Source organism: Euphorbia lathyris, chromosome 1 (genome assembly GCF_963576675.1).
Source record: "Euphorbia lathyris chromosome 1, ddEupLath1.1, whole genome shotgun sequence".
Taxonomy (NCBI): Eukaryota; Viridiplantae; Streptophyta; class Magnoliopsida; order Malpighiales; family Euphorbiaceae; genus Euphorbia; species Euphorbia lathyris.
The window spans coordinates 49,140,051-49,159,306 of record NC_088910.1 but is presented as its reverse complement, the minus strand read 5'-3'; the positions used below and the strand labels follow the sequence as shown (position 1 = coordinate 49,159,306).

Below are 19,256 nucleotides of genomic sequence, written 5' to 3'. Positions count from 1 at the left end.
GTTAATAAACTTAAAACAACCTCAAGTCAAGTAATATGTTCATAGGATTAACATAGTGTTGTTGAGACTTGTATGTAATAGTGTCTTCTGGTGTAATTAACAGAGAGTTGATCCCACACGCTTTAGATCTGAAAATATCTAGGCAATTACATGGATACGGTGAAGGAGTTCATTAGGATTAGGGACCCGACTTAAGATAACATGATGGATGGATTTATCTAAATGTCATCTGGTTCATCTCAAATAGTATTAGCAGGTATAAGTAATCTTCATACTCAAACAAACATTAATTAGTGATTCTGGATTATGGAGTTTGGTATTTTGACTTTGTTTAAACATGGTCCATAATAAGGATAACTCTGGGGTGTGTGCGAGCAGGCGTTGGGTATCATATAAAGTAATTATAGGGCAGTTAACATTAGATTGATCATTCGTCACTCCTGATAGATAGGAGATGTATACATGGCCTCTTGTGGAGAATTAACTGGAAATCCGTGCAAGGTGATAGAATTAAGAGTATAAATGAAGATTTCACTTAACCTATCTAATCAGAGTTTATTCTACCTGGACAAGTAAAACAGACATCTCATTATATGTAACTTGACATATTCCATAGCTACAGATTTGTATAAGGATATAGTTGATAAAATATTGAATTATACTGGACCTAATATGGAAAGGTAAACGCTAGTATCAACCTGTTTTCTTATCAATCTGGAGGATCTTTACGGTTCTGCTAGTAACAGTCTTTGAACTTATTCCGTTATATATTTAGTTGAAATTAATCAGGTTGAATTAATTCCAATAAATATATATGGCTAGTGGCGGTAAGAACCTATTGGGTTGCACATGGGATTTGGAATCGAAGGACGAAATAGTAGTTGAGATGGTGGAGATTAATGGAGGCCAGAATTTATATATTAGGGATAATATAATTTAATTAATAATTATAATTAGATTATAGTTATAGTTAAATTAAATAAGTATGTGATAATATTAATTACAAGGTTTAATGTTATTATATCTCTAATTAATTAAATCTCTAACATAAATAAATATCTAATTATGATTAAGATTATTATCTATATATATTAAGATATAGATAAAGATAAATTGTATTTATTTATCTAATAATAAATCTATTTGGAATATGAATCCAATTAAGAGTTTTAACCTAATACGATTAGGGTTAATATTTTAGAGGCTATAAATAGACCCCATGACATATGGAATTCGGCCAACATAAAAAGAGAAGAGAATAAATTCTTCCGACCTCCACTCGTCTAATTACTCCTTTCATTTACTCTCTCTTTGATCTCGTATCGATTCCTTTAGAGGCAATCAATTTAGATTGTTATTCATTGATTGATTACCAACCGTTTTCTATTCTATTGTTTTCATTGTTCGTGAAACACGATTGAGAAGTTAGTGGGTACTTCGTTTGTAACAGTAGATAGATCATCAATAAAGGTACACTTGTTTATTTCCTCTTTATATTAAATAACAATTAATGGATCTTGAGAAAAGGGAAATAGATAAAAAATTATAATTCTGTTGTACCTATGCTTGTCTATTTTCCTTCAGAGCCTGGGAAACAAACTAGATTCCTCATTCTCTCTTTATAGTTCGAGTGTCTGTGTGGAAAAGTCTATCATAATAGCGTATATGACCCACAATACCACAAAGAAAGTAGAAGTTACACAATCTCTCATATTTAAAATGAAGAAATGAGGATTCTGATTCTGAATGCTTAATGAGTTTACAACGCTTGAGTGGTTTACATACATCCAAGGTTGCCCTGATCCGCATAAAGTCTAGTTTACGAGCCACCGAATCATTAGTGGTATCGTACTTAAGGAGGCTTCCAATAAAGTCTCCAATCTATTTTCCCACAACTTCAGAGCAAAACCCAATAGGCATTCCATACACCTGAACCCAAATACTCAACATCACAAGTTCAACTTGCTCCGGAGCCTGAACCGCTTTACACTCCCCCAGAATCAACATCTTATTATCAAAAGACCAAGGGTCACCGTCCAGAACAATATCCCTATCAATTTTGTGGAAAAATTCAAAGCAAAAATAAATTAGAATCAACTGCAGTTATCCAGACTCATTTCTTTGGCATCCAAATATCGGCCAAACGAGATTTCATGGTGGCAAAATTAATCGACCTTTCGGAGAGGAACTTGCTAACCAATGCCAAACTACCCGTGGTATTAACACTCCCATCAGCTAAGGACATATCAATGAAGGACTGCTTCATAACATACACTAAAAGACAGGAAACGGACGCTCAGAAATAGGGATATCAAAAAACGTAATATCCACGGTACCAAGGCACCAAGTAACTACGAACCAAAACTCAATCCAGTAAACGACAACGCCACAACGACCAGACGTGAAATTCAAAAACATGTCAGTAACACGAGGACAGAGTTCACGATCAATCGAAAAAGAAAACCCGAAAAACTCCCACAAAAAGGAGAAGATCTAAAAACTCCCACGAGAAGGATAAAACTTTTGGGGCCAACCTAACAATTAAGCCCAGCAAATATAAATTTTTAATGTGTTAAGTCACAAACTTTAGGCATTTATGTATACATGTCTGTAATCCACTTTATAATACTCATTTTACGGTGATTGAGGTCATCTAGTGAAATTTAAAAGGGCGATTTATACTAAGGCCTTATTTGGTAAATAAAAGTTTTGAATAAAATGAAAGGTTTTTATTTTTATTATTTTAAAAGGTTGACTAGTTAAAATCTCTAATAATATTGTTTGATGAAAAAGAGTTTGAGAAAATGGATTGTCCCCAAACTACTAATTTATAAATCTCTCATCATTTATATATGAATTATTAAAGAAGATAATAATATCTATAAAAGATTAATATCCTTATTTATCATTTTATTCAAATAACTATTAGCAAATAACTAAGTTTCATTAAACAGGTGATATCATATGAAATTAAAGCCTGTACACGTGGACCAATAAAGAGCTTTAGGCGTAGGCCAATCACAAGGCCAAATTCTAGAAATACGCTCTTAATTCCTATGTCACACCATGATTTACAGTAAAGGAAAAGGGACACGAAATGAAAGCCAATCAACCGTCAACACGTGGAAAACTACTCAATGGTAGATACATTTCAGTTATCTATAAATAGTCATTCCGGGAAAAAAAAACATAAGGTACGCAATCACATTCATCTAAAATCTGCTTTCAAGTCTATTTACTCTAATTAGTAACATACTAACTAAGCAACGGAGAAGGGATGCCCGGCTCTCTTTGAAAGTTTGTTCAGTTTATTCAGATGACTCCAGTTCAGCCTGATCATCATGTTTGTAGATCAGCGGGTATTAACATGTTTATACAAACAAGTAGTCAAATATGTTAAACAAAAATGTAATATAAATAAACTAATCATTAATGCGATTCGCTAAGAACTAAACTCTAAATTTTATTTCACATATGATATTAATAATATATGGTTTTCAAAAGTTAGAGATCTGATAAAAAAAAAAGTTAGAAGACCAAATAGTAACTTTTTTTGGCCAAATTAAAGGAACACATTATTAGTAAAAGAAAATTTTATATAAAAAGTCAACTTTATCAATCAACTGCCAATGCATTATCTAAATAAATAGAAGCAATAAAATTATTAAAGATGTTAAAATTAGAACGGGAATTACGAGTTATTAAGTGTGTCATTTTATTCGCTAATTTAGAGACAAATGCCACATAACGATTTGAATGGATAAGTAATATATCATGAATTTCTTCGATAACAACCCTGAACTCAGTTATATCAAAAACCTTTGTTGAAATACGATCCACCACTCCTTTGGCATCAGTCTCGAATTGAACATTCTGAAATTCGATTGAGAATACCCAGAGTCTCACGTCACATAGAGTCAATGCTTCAGCCACCGAGGTTTGAATATGTCTGTCGCAAAGGAGCTGCAACACGTAATAAAATTAATGATGCATCCTTGAAGACTGCTCTCATACCAAAAGTGTTCTCTAATTGGAATATGGCCGCATCGAGGTTACATTTTTCATAGCCAGCAGTCGGCTTCTGCTAATGAACCACCGACTGACCTCCCGCCTTACCTCTTGAGCTTGACCAGAACCCTCATTCCGCGCCTCTTTCCATTCCGAAATAAACCACCCTACACTCATAACAACAGTCATGGGAGACCGACGTTTCCCCATCCACATCTTATCATTATGTTGCTGCCAAATTATCCACAAAATGACACTAGGCCGACTCGCCTCCTCACTCCCCACTGTCGACATCATATATAGAACCTAGTCTCATCCAGGAGCTTGCAAACCACCGGCCAAACAACATGCCTTTGTATAGTCATATCCCGAGATATAAATGCCAACCAACTTCAATATATGATAAGCATAATAAGCAATTGCTTAAAATAGGAACTTGTCATTGTATTTGTCTCGGTCTAAGAGGCAATAGTTTAGCACATAATTTCCATAAAAACAATGTGATTTTTAGCCGGAATATGAAGACTCCATAATCGACTCCATCATGCACTAGTCAGATTCCCCGTGCGTGTACTTTTAAGAAAACGATATCCTGATTTTTATGAGTACAACCCATCTCTAGAGAAAGGCCATATGAGCTTATCATCTCGAATTGCCGCAGACATCACCGGAAGAAAATCTGATGTCCTCATTTCAGTGTCCCCTTTCATGTCCCTCTCACAAAAAGTGGTCCTTTTTTATTGTGTGGATCCTCTTAGCTCACAAAATATATTATTTTAATTAAACAGTGACCACTTTTTATGAGAGGGGTATGGAAGGGGACACTGAAATGGGAACAACATATTTTCTTTCACATCACCATGTTAGAAATAATGTCGACTTCTTGATTCAACCAATCTACTATGATTCCAAATGTAAGTTCATGGTATAAACAGATCTACTATCGTCACATCTTTATTTTCATTAGTGCAAACAGAAGTAATTTGGCAGCCTCCATCATTTATTAGCCACAGACCATGCCATACTGAAATCAAATCTCCTTTCCCAATCCTCCAGCTAATACGCTTTTGGATACTTTAATCGAATTTCATATGTTCCTCCAAACAAAACTGGGGTTATTACCCAATTTAGAGGAAATGAAAGAACCACAAGCATACTATTCAGTTTTGAACAATCTGTTAACCAACATATTAAGAGTATTAATAAGTTTCAAGTCTGTTTCCAGTAGTGCCAAATTAAACTTAACATTTGTTTATTTAAAAAGGCAAAAGGCATAATTCCTCTGAACTTTACGTGTTTTAAGGATCAACCTTTTAATCAATTATTTTTCCATATTGAGTCATTGATCATTGATTTCCTTATGGATCCGACCCTTATTTAATTTTTCTGTCGAGTTTGGACAACACATGTCATTGGGGCGATTCGACGTGTTGACGTTGAGAAATAAAAATAAGAGTTTCTTGACTATGAGAGATAGAGAGTAAAAACTAAAAAGAAGTTACAAAAATCAATTGTCAGTAGTTCTTCAAAGCTCGATTTTCTCCTCCTCCCATTTCGCGATTTCCAGTATCAGAATCGCCGAATTGATCTTCTCCACTAACATTAAAATTCATTTCAAGCAGGTTCTTCCAAGATCGATTTCCAACTTGGAAAAACATATTTAAAATCGATTTATGTAATTTCTTTTTACTCACTTCCCTAGTCTAGAAACTTTTTTTTTAATTTGTCCACATAGAAGTGAAAATATCTACGTCAGCTGGTCGAATCCTTTAGCGGTGCGTGTCTCTAAACTCGACGTAAAAGTTAAATAAAAGTTAGATCCATAACCAAACCAATATTCAAAGACTCTATATGAAAAAATAATTATCTTAAAACTCTTTTACATTTTTGTTTCTTCATGATTTTTTTTTCCCAGAGTAAGATATGAACTTAATATTAATTTTGTTTTTATACTTTAAAAATAATTATATCCTAATCAAACAACTTTCTACTACACGGGGTAAAGGGTCAATGAAATCTTTTTCATATTTGAATATGAAATTTGATACAGAGGATTCCCTGCCCAGATTGGAGATTCGCGAACCAGTCAAATCATTTTTTTTTTCATCTTAAAAAACTAAAAAAGAAAAAAAAAACTGTTTCACACTCCAGTGGTACATATCGTAATTTCGACAAAAACAAAGCTCCATAAGTTTCCCGAATTCTTTTTCCCACTTTACCCTTCCCAGTCCATTAACACATACATCAATTGTTTTCGAGGAAATTAAGAAAACCAAATGTAATTACCTTATTGCCCCTCCATTAAACATATATGTGAACCGCGCTTTTTCACACCTGCTGAAGCCACAAGCAAAGTGATCTTCCGAATCCACATCGAGTCGAGGAAAGGAAAGAGGAGAATGAAGGAAGAAGAGAAGGCACGTACGCTCACGGATATGGAATTACTTACTGGAATTCCACTTCTAGTCCTGCAATTCAATGCTCTGTTCAAGAAGAACCTTTTGCTCTCATGGAGAAACAAGACCTCTACTTTTCTCCAGCTCTTCTCTTCCTTGTTCTTCATTTTCCTTCTCTTCGTTATTGACAAGGCAATCAATGCTAGCACTTCTAATACAACGGTGTACAAGACCATTCTTGATCCTCAGGCTCTTGTCTCACCGCCGATTCCTCCCTGCGAGGATAAATTATACGTTAAGAGGCCATGTTTTGACTTCGTATGGAGTGGAAACGACAGCGTTAGAGTTAATCGTATTGTCAATTCCATTTTGGCCAATAATCCTGAGAGGCCGATTCCGTCGAATAAGGTATGATCTACATTGCTGAGGAAAGTAGGAAAGTATCTTTTCCGTTCAGAGCTGTATTATTAAGTAATTTGCTATTATCACTAAGTGTTAGCGGAAATGTTTACTTCCTAACTGGCAAAAATTTGAATGAGAAGTGGGAAGCGCTCACGTAGAAATTATTGATGAAAGGGAGTATATTTTGATCGAGTGTTACATATATGATATATGTACTCTTCTCTTGGTTTTGGTACTTTTTTGTACCCAATTCTGGTCAAATGATTTTCTTTTACAAACTCTTATTTTTACCATCTTTTCCAAATGATTTCTGTCGGGATATATGGAAAAAAAATAAATTGTTGTTGATTTCAACTAGAAATGAAATTTGAAAGACAAACCAAGAATAAAATCTCTTCAAAAGGAAGTATTGCTCAGCAGGTTCTTCTTCCTGAGGAAGTGAAAGAAAAAAAAGCAGAATTTTTTATTTTTAGGAAGGATGTCTATTGCTAACTCTGAATGAACAGCGTTTTAAATCTAATTTTTTATTTTTTATTTTGGAAGTTCCTTATTATCTGACTCTGGTAGTGGTTAATTGCACCTTTGAGCGATCATATATCACTCTTTACTTTTCAAGAGCATATACTGAATCTACGGCATTCAAATTCTTATGATTGGATATGTTGGTTTTGGTTGAGCAGAAACTAGTTCAAGAGAAGGATTGAGTAGATGAAAGACTATACTTACTGTATTTAGGGTCTAACATCATAAAATCTTTAAGTTTGACTGGCAAAATGCAGGTTAAGTCATTCAGAACAACAGCTGATGTAGATAATTGGCTTTTGAATAATCCTATGCATTGCCCAGGAGCTCTCCATTTCAGAGAAATAAACTCTACTATTATCAGCTACGGTTTGCAGACTAATTCTACCCCAGTTAGAAATCGAGGTTCATTTGAGGATCCTGTATTGAAATTTCTAATTCCACTTCAGATTGCAGCAGAACGGGAAATTGCTCGGTCCATCATTGGAGGTGAGAAACATTTGTTCGCTTTTTTTTCTTTTCTCTTGCAAGATTGTGACGTGTGCATAAAGAATTTGTCAAAACATTAGCCAAGTGTTCAGAATTAAGAATTGCTGGTGCTCTTAGACTGAATCTTGACATGCATAAAGTGTGTCCATCGTTTGAATAAATACATTTCTAATTTTGTTATCATGGTTCTTCAGATCCAAAGTTTAGCTGGGTGGTTGGGCTGAAGGAATTTCCACATCCTGCGCAGGAGAGAGTCTCTGCTTTGCTTCAAGTTGGATCAGCTTTTTTTCTTGCTTTTTCCATGTTTGGATTTGTATTGCAAATAGGATCTTTGGTTGCAGAGAAAGAGCTCAAACTTCGTCAGGTGTGCTTCAATACTCTTTAGATACGTAGGATGAAAATGATTGTGCGACATGGTCACCCACCCACATCTCTTTGATCTCAACCTGAAACCTTTAACTCAAAATCGTATATAATTGATGGTTAAGCTGACCCCTTGTGTACTTCAAGTCTACATATTTTCTCAATTATGTTTTTGATTCTTGGTTATTTGGTTCCTCAGGCATTGAATATGACAGGTCTTTATGAATCTGCATACTGGTTGTCATGGATCATATGGGACGGAATACTTGCATTAATTTCATCAGTTTTGCTTGTTCTCTTTGGAATGATGTTTCAGTTTGACTTCTTCAAGAAAAACAGTTTTGCAGTTGTCTTTCTTTTGTTTTATCTTTTTCTGCTTAACATGGTGAGACAATATTCTGTATTCTCTGGGATATTATTAATTTATTTCATCCCTATTCATTCTAACCTTTTCTATTATAATCTTGCATTTGATGTTAGAGTGGTTTTGCGTTCCTGTTGTCAACCTTCATTAGCAAGTCATCTTCCGCGACGACAGTTGGTTTCTCTGTATTTATTGTTGGCTTTTTTACTCAGGCAAGACTATTTACTCCATCATATAACGATATAAGACAAACCGGATCTCACCATTTTGTATTAGGGTGATAGGCATGTTATACTGGATGATATGTATCACCCTCTTTCAGGGGGAATATAAAATATGATTTAAACATAAAACACCTCTTCTAGGCTGTTTTTCTAAAAACAGTGTTATTATCTCTCTCTCTCTCTCGCTCTATATATATATATATATATATATATTACTTGATTTAAGAGAAATAAAAAAAATAAAGCGAGGAAATATTATCAGACCTTTGCAGATGCATAATGGGAGCGAATAGAGTTTTTGTCCTTGTAAACCAAAAAAAGAGAAAGATTCATTATTTAATCTTTGTATCCAGTATATAGCTTGGTTTTCATCTCAAGTAGATTTTTGAAATAGATGTATACCAATTAGAAAATGCAGGATTACTGTTTCATTGTGCTCTTATTATTTCAACTTTCCTTTTTCCATTGCAGCTGGTTACGATATTTGGATTTCCATATGGTCTAGATGTTTCTAGAGCTCTACGAACTATCTGGTCATTCTTCCCACCAAATCTTCTGGCAGTATCAGTAAATTTGCTTGCTCAGGCAACTGCAACTCCTGAAGATGCTGGGATTAGCTGGAGTGGACGGAAAAGGTGTGCAGAAGATTATGATTTTTCTGCTGTAGAAGACTGCGTGATAACAATTGTATGTAAACTTATGCATAACACTCCAGCCTGCACACCTTTTAAGTTCAAAACCATATATGGACTGTTGATCCCCTTACATTTTCCACTAAATTTACCTTTCTTAATTTTTCTATATACTCTTATTTGCATTAAAAGTTAATCTGGTTGTTATTGTGTGCTGTTGACAGAATGGTGTTTACATTTGGCTTCTGGCAACGTATTTTTTGTGGTGTGTTTTGGCTATCTACTTTGATAATATAATTCCAAATGCATACGGTGTGAGAAGATCTATGTTTTACTTCTTAAACCCTGGGTATTGGACTGGGAAAGGTGGTAATGAGGTCGAAGGTATGTGAAGTGAACTATGAAATTTACTATGCATGTTTTTTTATAGGCTAATATTCTGACTGTGTTTCCCATTTTTATAGAGGGTGGCATCTGTAGTTGCATGGGCTCAGTCCCACTGCAAGAACATGTTACTCCAGAAGATGAAGATGTGCTTGAAGAGGAAAACACTGTTAAGCGTGATGTGAGTGAAGGCTTAGTTGATCATGGTATTGCAGTTCAGGTACGAGGGCTTGTAAAGACATATAGTGGGACTAGGACGCTTGGTTGTTGTAAATGCAAGAAGACTAAACCTTATCATGCAATTAAGGTAAGTAAAAGTATATCAACTCCAGTATCAGACAGATTAAGCTGCTTATTTTTCCCATAATTTTTTTGAATTTCTGTACTGTTTGGGTGCTTATTTAGGAATAAACATGCAGGGCTTGTGGTTGAACTTCGCAAAGGATCAGTTATTCTGTCTCCTTGGACCAAATGGTGCTGGAAAGACTACAACAATTAATTGTTTGACTGGCATAACAACAGTGACTAATGGAGATGGTAATATGTTTATTTAAAATCTTTCTCTGTTGATCAAAACTACATTGGAAACAGGTATGAGGTCAAGAGTAATATAATAATGTCATGCATTAACTTGTTGACAGCTTTGGTTTATGGAAATTCCATTAGAAGTTCTGTTGCCATGTCAAACATTCGAAGACTTATAGGAGTTTGTCCTCAGGTGAAATTTCTGTGTGTTTATGTGCATATTTTAGCATTTGATATTTTATATTTATGCATACGTTTGCATTTGTTTGTGCTGTTTATCTTGTATAATTTTGTTTTAATTTTGCCTTTGCATCTATACTAGAACTAACTACTTCATCTTTTCACAGTTTGACATCCTTTGGGATGCATTGTCTGGCGAAGAGCACATCCATCTCTTTGCTAGTATTAAAGGCCTACATCCGTCTTCAATCAATTCGGTATCAACTAACTTCTAATAAGAATATTTGTAGATTCTCTTTTTCATGCTCTCTAATTAAAGATTAATTGTGGGTAACCAAGACTGCTTCTGTGTATATATTTGATGCTTGACTGATGATCTCACTTAACCAAGTGTATGACAATTTGGAGTTCTTTGTTGTCACTGAAGGTTGCTCAAGAGTCATTAGAAAAAGTGAGACTTACTGGATCAGCTAAAGTGAGAACGAGGAGTTATAGTGGAGGAATGAGACGCCGGCTCAGTGTTGCAATAGCTCTTATTGGGAACCCAAAGTTGGTCATTCTGGACGAACCGGTATGAAGCATGGGATTCAATATGAAATGAATTCATTTTCTCAATGTGTTATGTTGCAATGCTGCATGAGCTTTTGATCTATTTATTATGCAAACTACTTTCTCATAACTGTTAATATGCCAGACTACTGGTATGGATCCAATATCGAGGAGGCTTGTTTGGGATATCATACAGAATGCGAAAGTAGGCCGTTCCATTGTTCTAACTACACATTCCATGGAAGAAGCTGACATTCTCAGTGATCGTATTGGAATTATGGCCAAGGGTATACTGCGATGCATTGGAACTTCAATAAGGTTGAAATCAAGGTTTGGGACTGGTTTTGTTACAAATGTTAGTTTTACAGAAAGCACTGTAGGACAGTCTACTTCAAGCGGCAATGTGGAGCCTGCAAAGAATCGTGAGGATGTAAAGCAGTTTTTCAAATATGTAAGTTGATCGAGTGACATAATTCAGTAATTTATTATCATTACTGCTCATTTCTGATTTGGGGAAATCTGTCAACAGCATTTGGATGTAGTGCCAGCAGAGGAGAATAAATCTTTCCTGACTTTCGTCATACCTCGTGATAGAGAGAAGCTTTTAATGGTAAATTTTTTTAATGCGTGCTTTTTTTTTCATTTTATTTTAACTGTTGCCTCGATGGTTTGCACATGTTGTTGGGTTGGATACATTGCTCAATCAATTGAATACAATATATGTTCTATGAAACTATAGAGGTAGATGTCACCTGCATGCATATTTGTTCAAATTACACGTTTTGGCTTTACTATGAATGGCATTACAGCACTCAAATATAGCTTAAGATAGTTATAATATATATGTAGTACCTTAAATTCATTTTTGATAGATGATAAACGTTTGGTCACACAAGCATGTTCTGCCTCTTTTTATCTATAACACCTTTATAACTTTATTTTTTTTATACAGAATTTTTTTGCTGAGCTCCAAGATCAAGAAAGAGAATTTGGTATAGCAGATATCCAAATTGGTCTTGCAACACTTGAGGAAGTTTTCTTGAATATTGCTAGGCAGGCTGAGCTAGAGAATGCTGCCGCCGAAGGAAAGATGGTGACTTTGACCCTAACTTCTGGAATTGCTGTTCAGGTATTATACCTAGCTTAGTTATTTGTAGATCAGATTATATGATAGTCATGGTTTTTTTTTTTTGTCTTTTAAGGTTATTCACCAATACCAATTAAGTATTAATTAGGCTATTAAAATGGTTGAACCTCTCTTAATTATTATGGTTTAGTTACAAGATTGAGAAAGAAAGAAAAAAGTCAAAAGTGTGTAGATAATATAAAATGGCATGTAAAAACGAACAAATTAATGATGTTAAAACGGCATATAAAGAAGAATGGAGTAGGAAAATTTAAATGCATCATAAATTCAACTCTACTTATCTTTATTTACATACAAAATGTAGATTCCTGTGGGAGCCAGATTTGTTGGGATTCCAGGAACACAATCTGAAGAAAATCCTAGAGGTATTATGGTTGAAGTATACTGGCTGCAAGACGATTCTGGTGCTCTTTGTATTTCTGGACATTCTGCTGAAATGCCTCTGCCTCCTAATGTTGGACCTTTGAGTTCTGCAGCACCAACAACCAGCAGAAACTTACTAAGTAGGAATAGAGCAGCAGTTTATGGAACAGTGATAGATCCCAATCAGATTAATGACTAAATTAGTTACGATGATACATTATCTTGTCAATTTTTTCTTTTCTTAGTATACAGGTTTTGCTGTGTTGTATAGGTTTCCAGCAGCATGAAATAAACATCCATAGTTTTTCTGTTTGTATTCTTTAACATCATGGCCAGTCTGAGATGCAATTTGTACGATTTGAACTCTTATGTTCGCGGTCAGTACATTTTACTCCAAGCCAATAAAGATTTTCAGAATCTCATACCTACAATTTTGACTAGAGATGTCAAAATGACTTAGTCGGGAAGAGCACTGGACGAAGCAGTATAACACAGAAATTCAACATGTAATAATGTAATAAGGAATCATGGAAACAAGTAATTTTTAATTACACATTGATATTAACTTATCGAGATGAAAGACAAGAATAACTTCACTATCAGCATCAAGACTTGTTTAAATATCAAGCAAAGCTAAGAATTAATGTAGCATTATAGCACAATAGATATTCAAAACCTATGATGTACATTCACTCACAAACATCCACTGCAGGAAAATCTAGCACGATTCAGACCCAACATACCCTCCAACTATAGTCCAAGTCATAGTTTTACAACATAATTTTGTACTACAGACACAAAAGATGAGAACTGTGGATGATATCGGAACTCAGTTTCTCGCATGCAATCATTCGGATGCTAGGCTCAAAAGTTATCTCCTCCATTCAACCGGGGTCGCCTTTGCTGCAAAATTAATCACCACCAAAGTTATTAACTTACAAACATGCAGTTCTTAAAGTTTAACACAGCTAAATATCCATTTGGGGAAAGTAGGAAAAAATTAAGAAGGAAGATTAGATAAAAGCTTCTAGTGGAAGTGGAAGTTTTGCCAGGTTTCTATCAAGTCCTATATGATGAAAATAGGCAGATGATGATTTTCGGGACATGAATATATATATAAAACACATAATCACACATTTAGGAGATGCAAATCATGAACCGGGAAGGGATAATCCCAACAGTGTAATTTAGTCAAAGTGCTAAGAAAAACCATTTCCCTATGAAACGAAGAGACTTTCTACAGTGGTCCAAGACCAATCGGAATTTTTCATATAACAAAATGCATTCAAGTTCATTTCATGAGAATGCAAAGCTTGGTAATTTAATTACAAAGTAATGTTTCATACCATTTCCTTCTTTTGATAGAGATCTGTCACTTTTACTACCCCCCTTGCCACCAGAATTAACTGTTCGTGTCCTGGGTGAGTGTGAGCTGATTTTGCTGTTTGTAGAAGATGGCAAAGAATGACGCCGTGCACTATTACTTTTCTCAGCTCCATCTTGGCTAAGCCTTGGGGAACCTTGCGCTCTTAGCTTTGCCTTTGCAGATTCAGTTGCTGCCATATAGCTTGGGACTGTTGGACTACTCTGTAATCCATTCTCTGCACGTTCTTGCTTTGGTAGAATTGAAGCTTTTTTACTGTGTTTGTTATTACCATCTTCCGTTGGATCATCCTTATGGTTTAACTCTCCATTTGTTACAGGAGTGTTCTCATCTTTCCCACAGTTCTCAACTGAAGGCTCTAATTCAACCACAGCTTGATCACTATGTATTTCTGATATTCCAGTAACTCCTAATGGTTCAGGAGTAGTTTCAATATCTGGCAATTTGGAAGTCATCGAAATCGGCTCATTCTTCACCACATCAGGTAGTTTTGGTGTTGTCAAGGTTATCTCTTTCTTCATCTTTTCCCCTGAATTGCTTATGTTCTGTACCAAAAGATTATCAACAGTAGTACCTGATGTTTTATCAAGACTATCTTTTGGTTTCTCAACTTCAACCTCTGGTTGGACGGCATTTTCGGTTACAGGGTTATGAACCTTTCTCAAACTGCGTTTCACCTTTTCAAGCTCATTTTGTGGATTTTCCTGCACTGTATCAGCTGCATGACTTGAAATTTTCCTAAAATTGCGCTTTGGTTTCTCCAATTCAGAGGTTGCTTGCACTGAGGTATTGTCAATATTTGCAGCAGGGACCCTTCGAACGCTGCGCTTTGGTCTACCAGTTTCAGCTTCCAGTATATGACCATTACTCTGTCTTCTTTGAGATTTAGGAATTCTCTTTGGTTGGGGAATTGGCTTCCAGAAGTTAGATACTGACCAGCGTTCTAACCAGTTTGGAACTGAATTTGGTTCCACAGAATCATAATACAAGAACAGTGGCATCGCAGTAGGTGACAAAGCCACAAGCTGCGGAAATGAGCCCATCAGATTTTAAAATGGATAACATTTGCAATTAAAATTAGTCCAAATGTTCAAAATTAATTTCACTGCTAAAAAGCCAAAGCCCAAAATCTAAGGGTACCAACAAAATAAGGGGCTCATGAGGGTTTAATGTTCACTTTGACGTTGATATTATCAAATGCTATTGAGGTGCTATGAAATGGCAAATGCTTGAGACCAGAGTTACATGCCACAGACAGCCTATTCCAAAAATTTGATGAGCTAGTCACAAATATGTCGATGTCATGATAACCAGAATTTCTGATGTCATCACTGAAAAACATTTGAGTATCTGCAGGTTTAGCTAGTAGCAAATTTGGCATAAAATACATGTTCAGAGGGTTAGAAGCTTTCTTTTTCATTTCTTTTGAGTAAGTGAATCCAATTAATCGGTTCAAGGCTGATTAGACACCCTTTAGGTAGCTCCTCTCCTAATCAAAGTCTATTGGGTACACTAGGAGTCAAACTGGAGATTTCTAGCTTAAACGGAGGGTTAGAATCCTATGGTTACTCTTATACTTTCACTTCTACAAACCTGAATGCAAGAAATAGGATATCACAGTCCAACCAAGCATATATGCTAGCTTATGCTTTAACTTTTGAAACGGTTTTATTCAAAGTAAAGCCTTAGTTTTATTCACAAGACGCATAATAATCGATGTGTATGCTTAATTAATTACGAATCATGAAGTAGTTTGTAAAATTTATTAATTCCTCATCCAAAAGATTCTTTGGCATGACATGGGGCAATCATACCTTCAGAACAAAAACATTTGCTGATAGTCTTGCCCTTTCGATAGAAACATGACCTCCACTTCGATCTCCAAGCTTGCCATCCTGATCAACAACATATATATCAAACATAGCTAAACAATGGACAAATGGATATGCAGAAGAACTACTTCTCTCCTATGTTTGCACGGACACAGAAACGGACAGGGAAACGGACACCGGAAACGTTAACATAACCTTCATAAAATAACCTTCAAATGAAAACAGACACGGACACGAAAAGGACACAGGACGCAGAAACACTACTAAAGAGAAGTGTCCGAGCAACAATTATCAATATTGTTATTATTATATAAGAGACATGATTGAGCAGTTTTAACAAAACATGCAACAAAGTAACATACATGATGATAGATAAGGCAGTTCCGGAATTTTTTTGTAAGGATGATTACTCAAGAAATTACCAGAGGCTTTAACACATTGCATTTTTTACTAATCTCCAGCCCAATATCTGAATTCCTCACTTTCATTCCTCGAGCAAGGGCCTGTAGCTTGACAATCCCTAGCATGCAGCTTAAAGTGGCAACAGCTTGTCTCCTGACCAAATGCCCACGTATAAGAGCCTGGAGCCTTATTATGCCTTTAAGGGCTCGAAATGCCCGACGAGCCTTCACAAAATAAACTAAATTAGTGAATGTCGAACCTCTACTGAGATCTTCTATGGTTTATTTTATGGAAAATCAAACAATAAACTACAAGTAGATAGAAGATTAACCCATGAATCCTTTTGCAGTGAGAGATGTCTCAAACATGAATGCAAATGCATTGTAAACATTGATGCACTTTATAAATTATTTTATTGAAAGCTTCATAGCAGTAAATCCAAGGAACTGACTATTAACGTAAGTGAACGTATAAAAGTTTTCCTACTGTATCAAAAAAAAAAGTATTCCTACTGGAAGCATTGGTGCGGTATTTCCAGAGAACAAATTTCATTTCCTTCTCTTATGAGCCATGAAAGCACCACAGTGGATTACATTGCAAGCATACTAGAGGAAATATTTTCCAGCGTAAAAAATTGAAGATTCATAGAAAATATAGGTCACTCCACGATTCACACAAAATTATTTCAAATAGAAGAACACTTGTTAAAAGGGATGGGAAAATTCAAATTTCTTATTGCTTTTCAAAGTAGTGCTTGCCCAATGTGAGCCTAGCCCCTATTGAAATATCCCACAGGGAACAGACCTCTGTATCACCAAAACTTAGAGGCTTATTTCAGGAGATAACTTCAACAAGTCAACTATCTATAGTAGGGAGAAGATTACCAAATAACCCCTAAATGCAGCTTGTGCCAAAGTTGCAGCTTCCTCTTGCCTTATTTTCTCTGCATCAGATAATTCTACTTGAGGTCTCAACACTTGTGAATTTGCATCTTGATTCCCTTGCAAAGATATACCCTCGTTATTATGTAAATCTGCATCGTCCTGGTTCTCAAGTTCTATATGCCTTTCAGAGAGAACAGTGGTAATGGGGATTGGATTGGAGATCACGGGAGGGACTGAAAACACATCATCGTCTTCAGTTGCTTTGGCAGTAACCAATACCTCTTTCTGGTTTGCAGTTCTCTGTACACAATAGTCCAAGTTAAAGAACAAGCATCCATGTACAATTGTAAATGCACTTGGGGGAAGTCAATGGTAATATTGTGATAGTTAAAAACAAAAGGGACAAATAAAAAAGAAAAGAAATATGCTTTAAATTTTCTAAAGTACATACTGTAATAGAAAAAATAAAAAACAGTTACAAGATAAACACTTTGTAACTTTTAAAATACCATGCAAACAATTAAATTCCAGTCACAAATACATGTTATATTATTTAGCATAGCTCAGGCCGTAATCAGCTGCATGCCTGCATATTATATCAAAAAAACACCACATGCAAATCGCTAACGTGCATTTCTATATTTTAGAAGTCCAATGCAGTCAATCATCAAGTCTTACCTCAATGGTAAGAGCAACTAGGATTCAAATCTATCAAGAAAGGATCAAATCAAAAGGGAAAACTACAAGGGATGCCAAATTTACATTAAATAGATGAAATTCATGGTATTTCAAAGAGATGATGTGAAAATTGCAAGGGTTAGGTAGTGATGGCACCTAATAATTACAACGAGAAAAATTACCTCCCTGCCCCTGGCCGTATGAGATTTGGAAGAATTCTTTCCAAACAGTACCTTCTTGATCCATCTTCCCGGTGATTTGCCCATGACTGGATAGATGACAATCACAGATACTCAAATCCCAAATTCTGCACTTACAAAATGTTTAACAGTATAAAAAGAATAAACGCATCCTTAAGAAATAATTCATTTTGAATGTTTAACAATATAAAAAGAATAAACGCATCCTTAAAATGCCTGAACCAAATCTGCTCACTGCATTTTCTATACTCCAGTTTAGTTTAGTAAACCAATCAAACAAAACTCATTTTCATCAACAACCCTGTTCAAGATGCAGATTTCAAGCAAACAGTTAAAGAAAAAGCCTCTCCTCCCTTTAGTTTGACAGCATTGTAAATGCTTTAGATAAAAACTTCACTCCCGAGAATTTCTCCCTGAGAAGACTGTAGCTTCACCCAATATAACCCATTACGTGAGCTAAAAATCAACTGAATTGCTCACCAATTAAGATTAGTGATGAATCAAGGGAGAAAATAACTCCTGTTATCCAATAAATCAACTACTAAATTCATACCCATATAAAAAATTTTGAACAAAAACACGTCAAATTCTAGTGAACTCAAATGGAGGACCAGATAAACAAAAGCATTAACGAAAATCCAGAAATTAAATGAAGATCCCTAAACAAAGATCCAGTTCAATTAAAAAAAAGGAAGCAAATTACAGAGAATAAAGAGCTAAACTTAGAAAGGCAATCAATAAGTTAGAGTTAGACCAGATCTGCAACATACCTGAAGAATGTGTCCTCTAAAAGTCTCAAATCTACCATTCCTACATCAACACATGAGTATACACCAATGTAATCTCCCAAATAAAAAGAAAAAGAGAGAGAGAGAAAAGGAAATAAAGAATTAAAGGAATGAGAAGAAATAGAGAAAAATGCAAGGCATTTATAATTGAGGGAGATGAAGAAGTACCATGAGCAAGTGCAAGTGCAAGTGCAAGTGCGGTTGCATCTGAAGGAAATGGCGATCTAAAGTGACATCAATTTATTTCCTTTGCTATGCTTTGCTTGCTCTCTCTCTCTCTTCTCTGTGTCTGTGCTTACTTTCTTTCTACTGGTGTAGAGCTTTAAAATAAAAAAGAAATAGATATTCAAAAAAGATCAATAAATTGAAAAAGATAACTGTTTCTTTATTGTGTGTTGCCCCGCTCATTTAATACCAACGTCAGCTACTCAATTCCCAGCTCTAAGAAAACCCCATTTTGCCACTTTAACTTAACAGGATATCCAATTTAACTTATTAAACCGGTCTCAAATATGAGAATTTTTACATTACTTCCTAATT

The 19,256-nt window shown here is 35.3% G+C and overlaps 2 protein-coding genes across 3 annotated transcripts; one reads left to right on the top strand and one right to left on the bottom strand.

Annotated features, from left to right (window-relative positions):
• Positions 1-6,340: 6,340 nt before the first annotated feature.
• On the top strand, positions 6,341-12,862 carry LOC136231956 (ABC transporter A family member 2). Its single transcript, XM_066020996.1, has 16 exons — positions 6,341-6,812; positions 7,586-7,817; positions 8,012-8,181; positions 8,380-8,565; positions 8,661-8,756; positions 9,240-9,455; positions 9,625-9,784; positions 9,865-10,091; positions 10,204-10,321; positions 10,426-10,502; positions 10,657-10,746; positions 10,917-11,060; positions 11,184-11,489; positions 11,568-11,648; positions 11,991-12,167; positions 12,490-12,862. Exons 1-16 carry the CDS (start codon positions 6,408-6,410, stop codon positions 12,745-12,747), a joined length of 2,943 nt encoding a protein of 980 aa, XP_065877068.1. The 5' UTR covers positions 6,341-6,407; the 3' UTR covers positions 12,748-12,862.
• A 285-nt stretch (positions 12,863-13,147) lies between these two features.
• Positions 13,148-19,091, bottom strand: LOC136231965 (protein IQ-DOMAIN 30-like). 2 transcript variants are annotated; one of them, XM_066021002.1, is made up of 8 exons: positions 18,885-19,091; positions 18,699-18,738; positions 17,911-18,035; positions 17,051-17,350; positions 16,187-16,390; positions 15,747-15,827; positions 13,895-14,957; positions 13,148-13,451 (listed from the first exon to the last, which is right to left on the bottom strand). In XM_066021002.1, exons 3-8 carry the CDS (start codon positions 17,992-17,994, stop codon positions 13,420-13,422), a joined length of 1,764 nt encoding a protein of 587 aa, XP_065877074.1. In that variant the 5' UTR covers positions 17,995-18,035; positions 18,699-18,738; positions 18,885-19,091; the 3' UTR covers positions 13,148-13,419. The 2 variants fall into 2 exon arrangements, with proteins under 2 accessions (XP_065877074.1, XP_065877077.1); XM_066021005.1 differs by having other exon boundaries at positions 17,911-17,996.
• Between the last annotated feature and the right edge of the window lie 165 nt (positions 19,092-19,256).

Excerpts from the sequence above, each read along its gene's own strand:
- LOC136231965 (XM_066021002.1), bottom strand. The coding sequence starts at position 17,994 with ATGGGCAAATCACCGGGAAGATGGATCAAGAAGGTACTGTTTGGAAAG. Across the intron at positions 15,828-16,186 it reads GCAATGTGTTAAAGCCTCTG|GATGGCAAGCTTGGAGATCG; the intron begins GTAATTTCTTGA and ends GTTGTTGATCAG. Across the intron at positions 13,452-13,894 it reads TCTATCAAAAGAAGGAAATG|CAAAGGCGACCCCGGTTGAA; the intron begins GTATGAAACATT and ends TTAATTTTGCAG.
- LOC136231956 (XM_066020996.1), top strand. The coding sequence starts at position 6,408 with ATGAAGGAAGAAGAGAAGGCACGTACGCTCACGGATATGGAATTACTT. Across the intron at positions 8,757-9,239 it reads TTGTTGGCTTTTTTACTCAG|CTGGTTACGATATTTGGATT; the intron begins GCAAGACTATTT and ends TTTCCATTGCAG. Across the intron at positions 10,322-10,425 it reads AACAGTGACTAATGGAGATG|CTTTGGTTTATGGAAATTCC; the intron begins GTAATATGTTTA and ends ACTTGTTGACAG.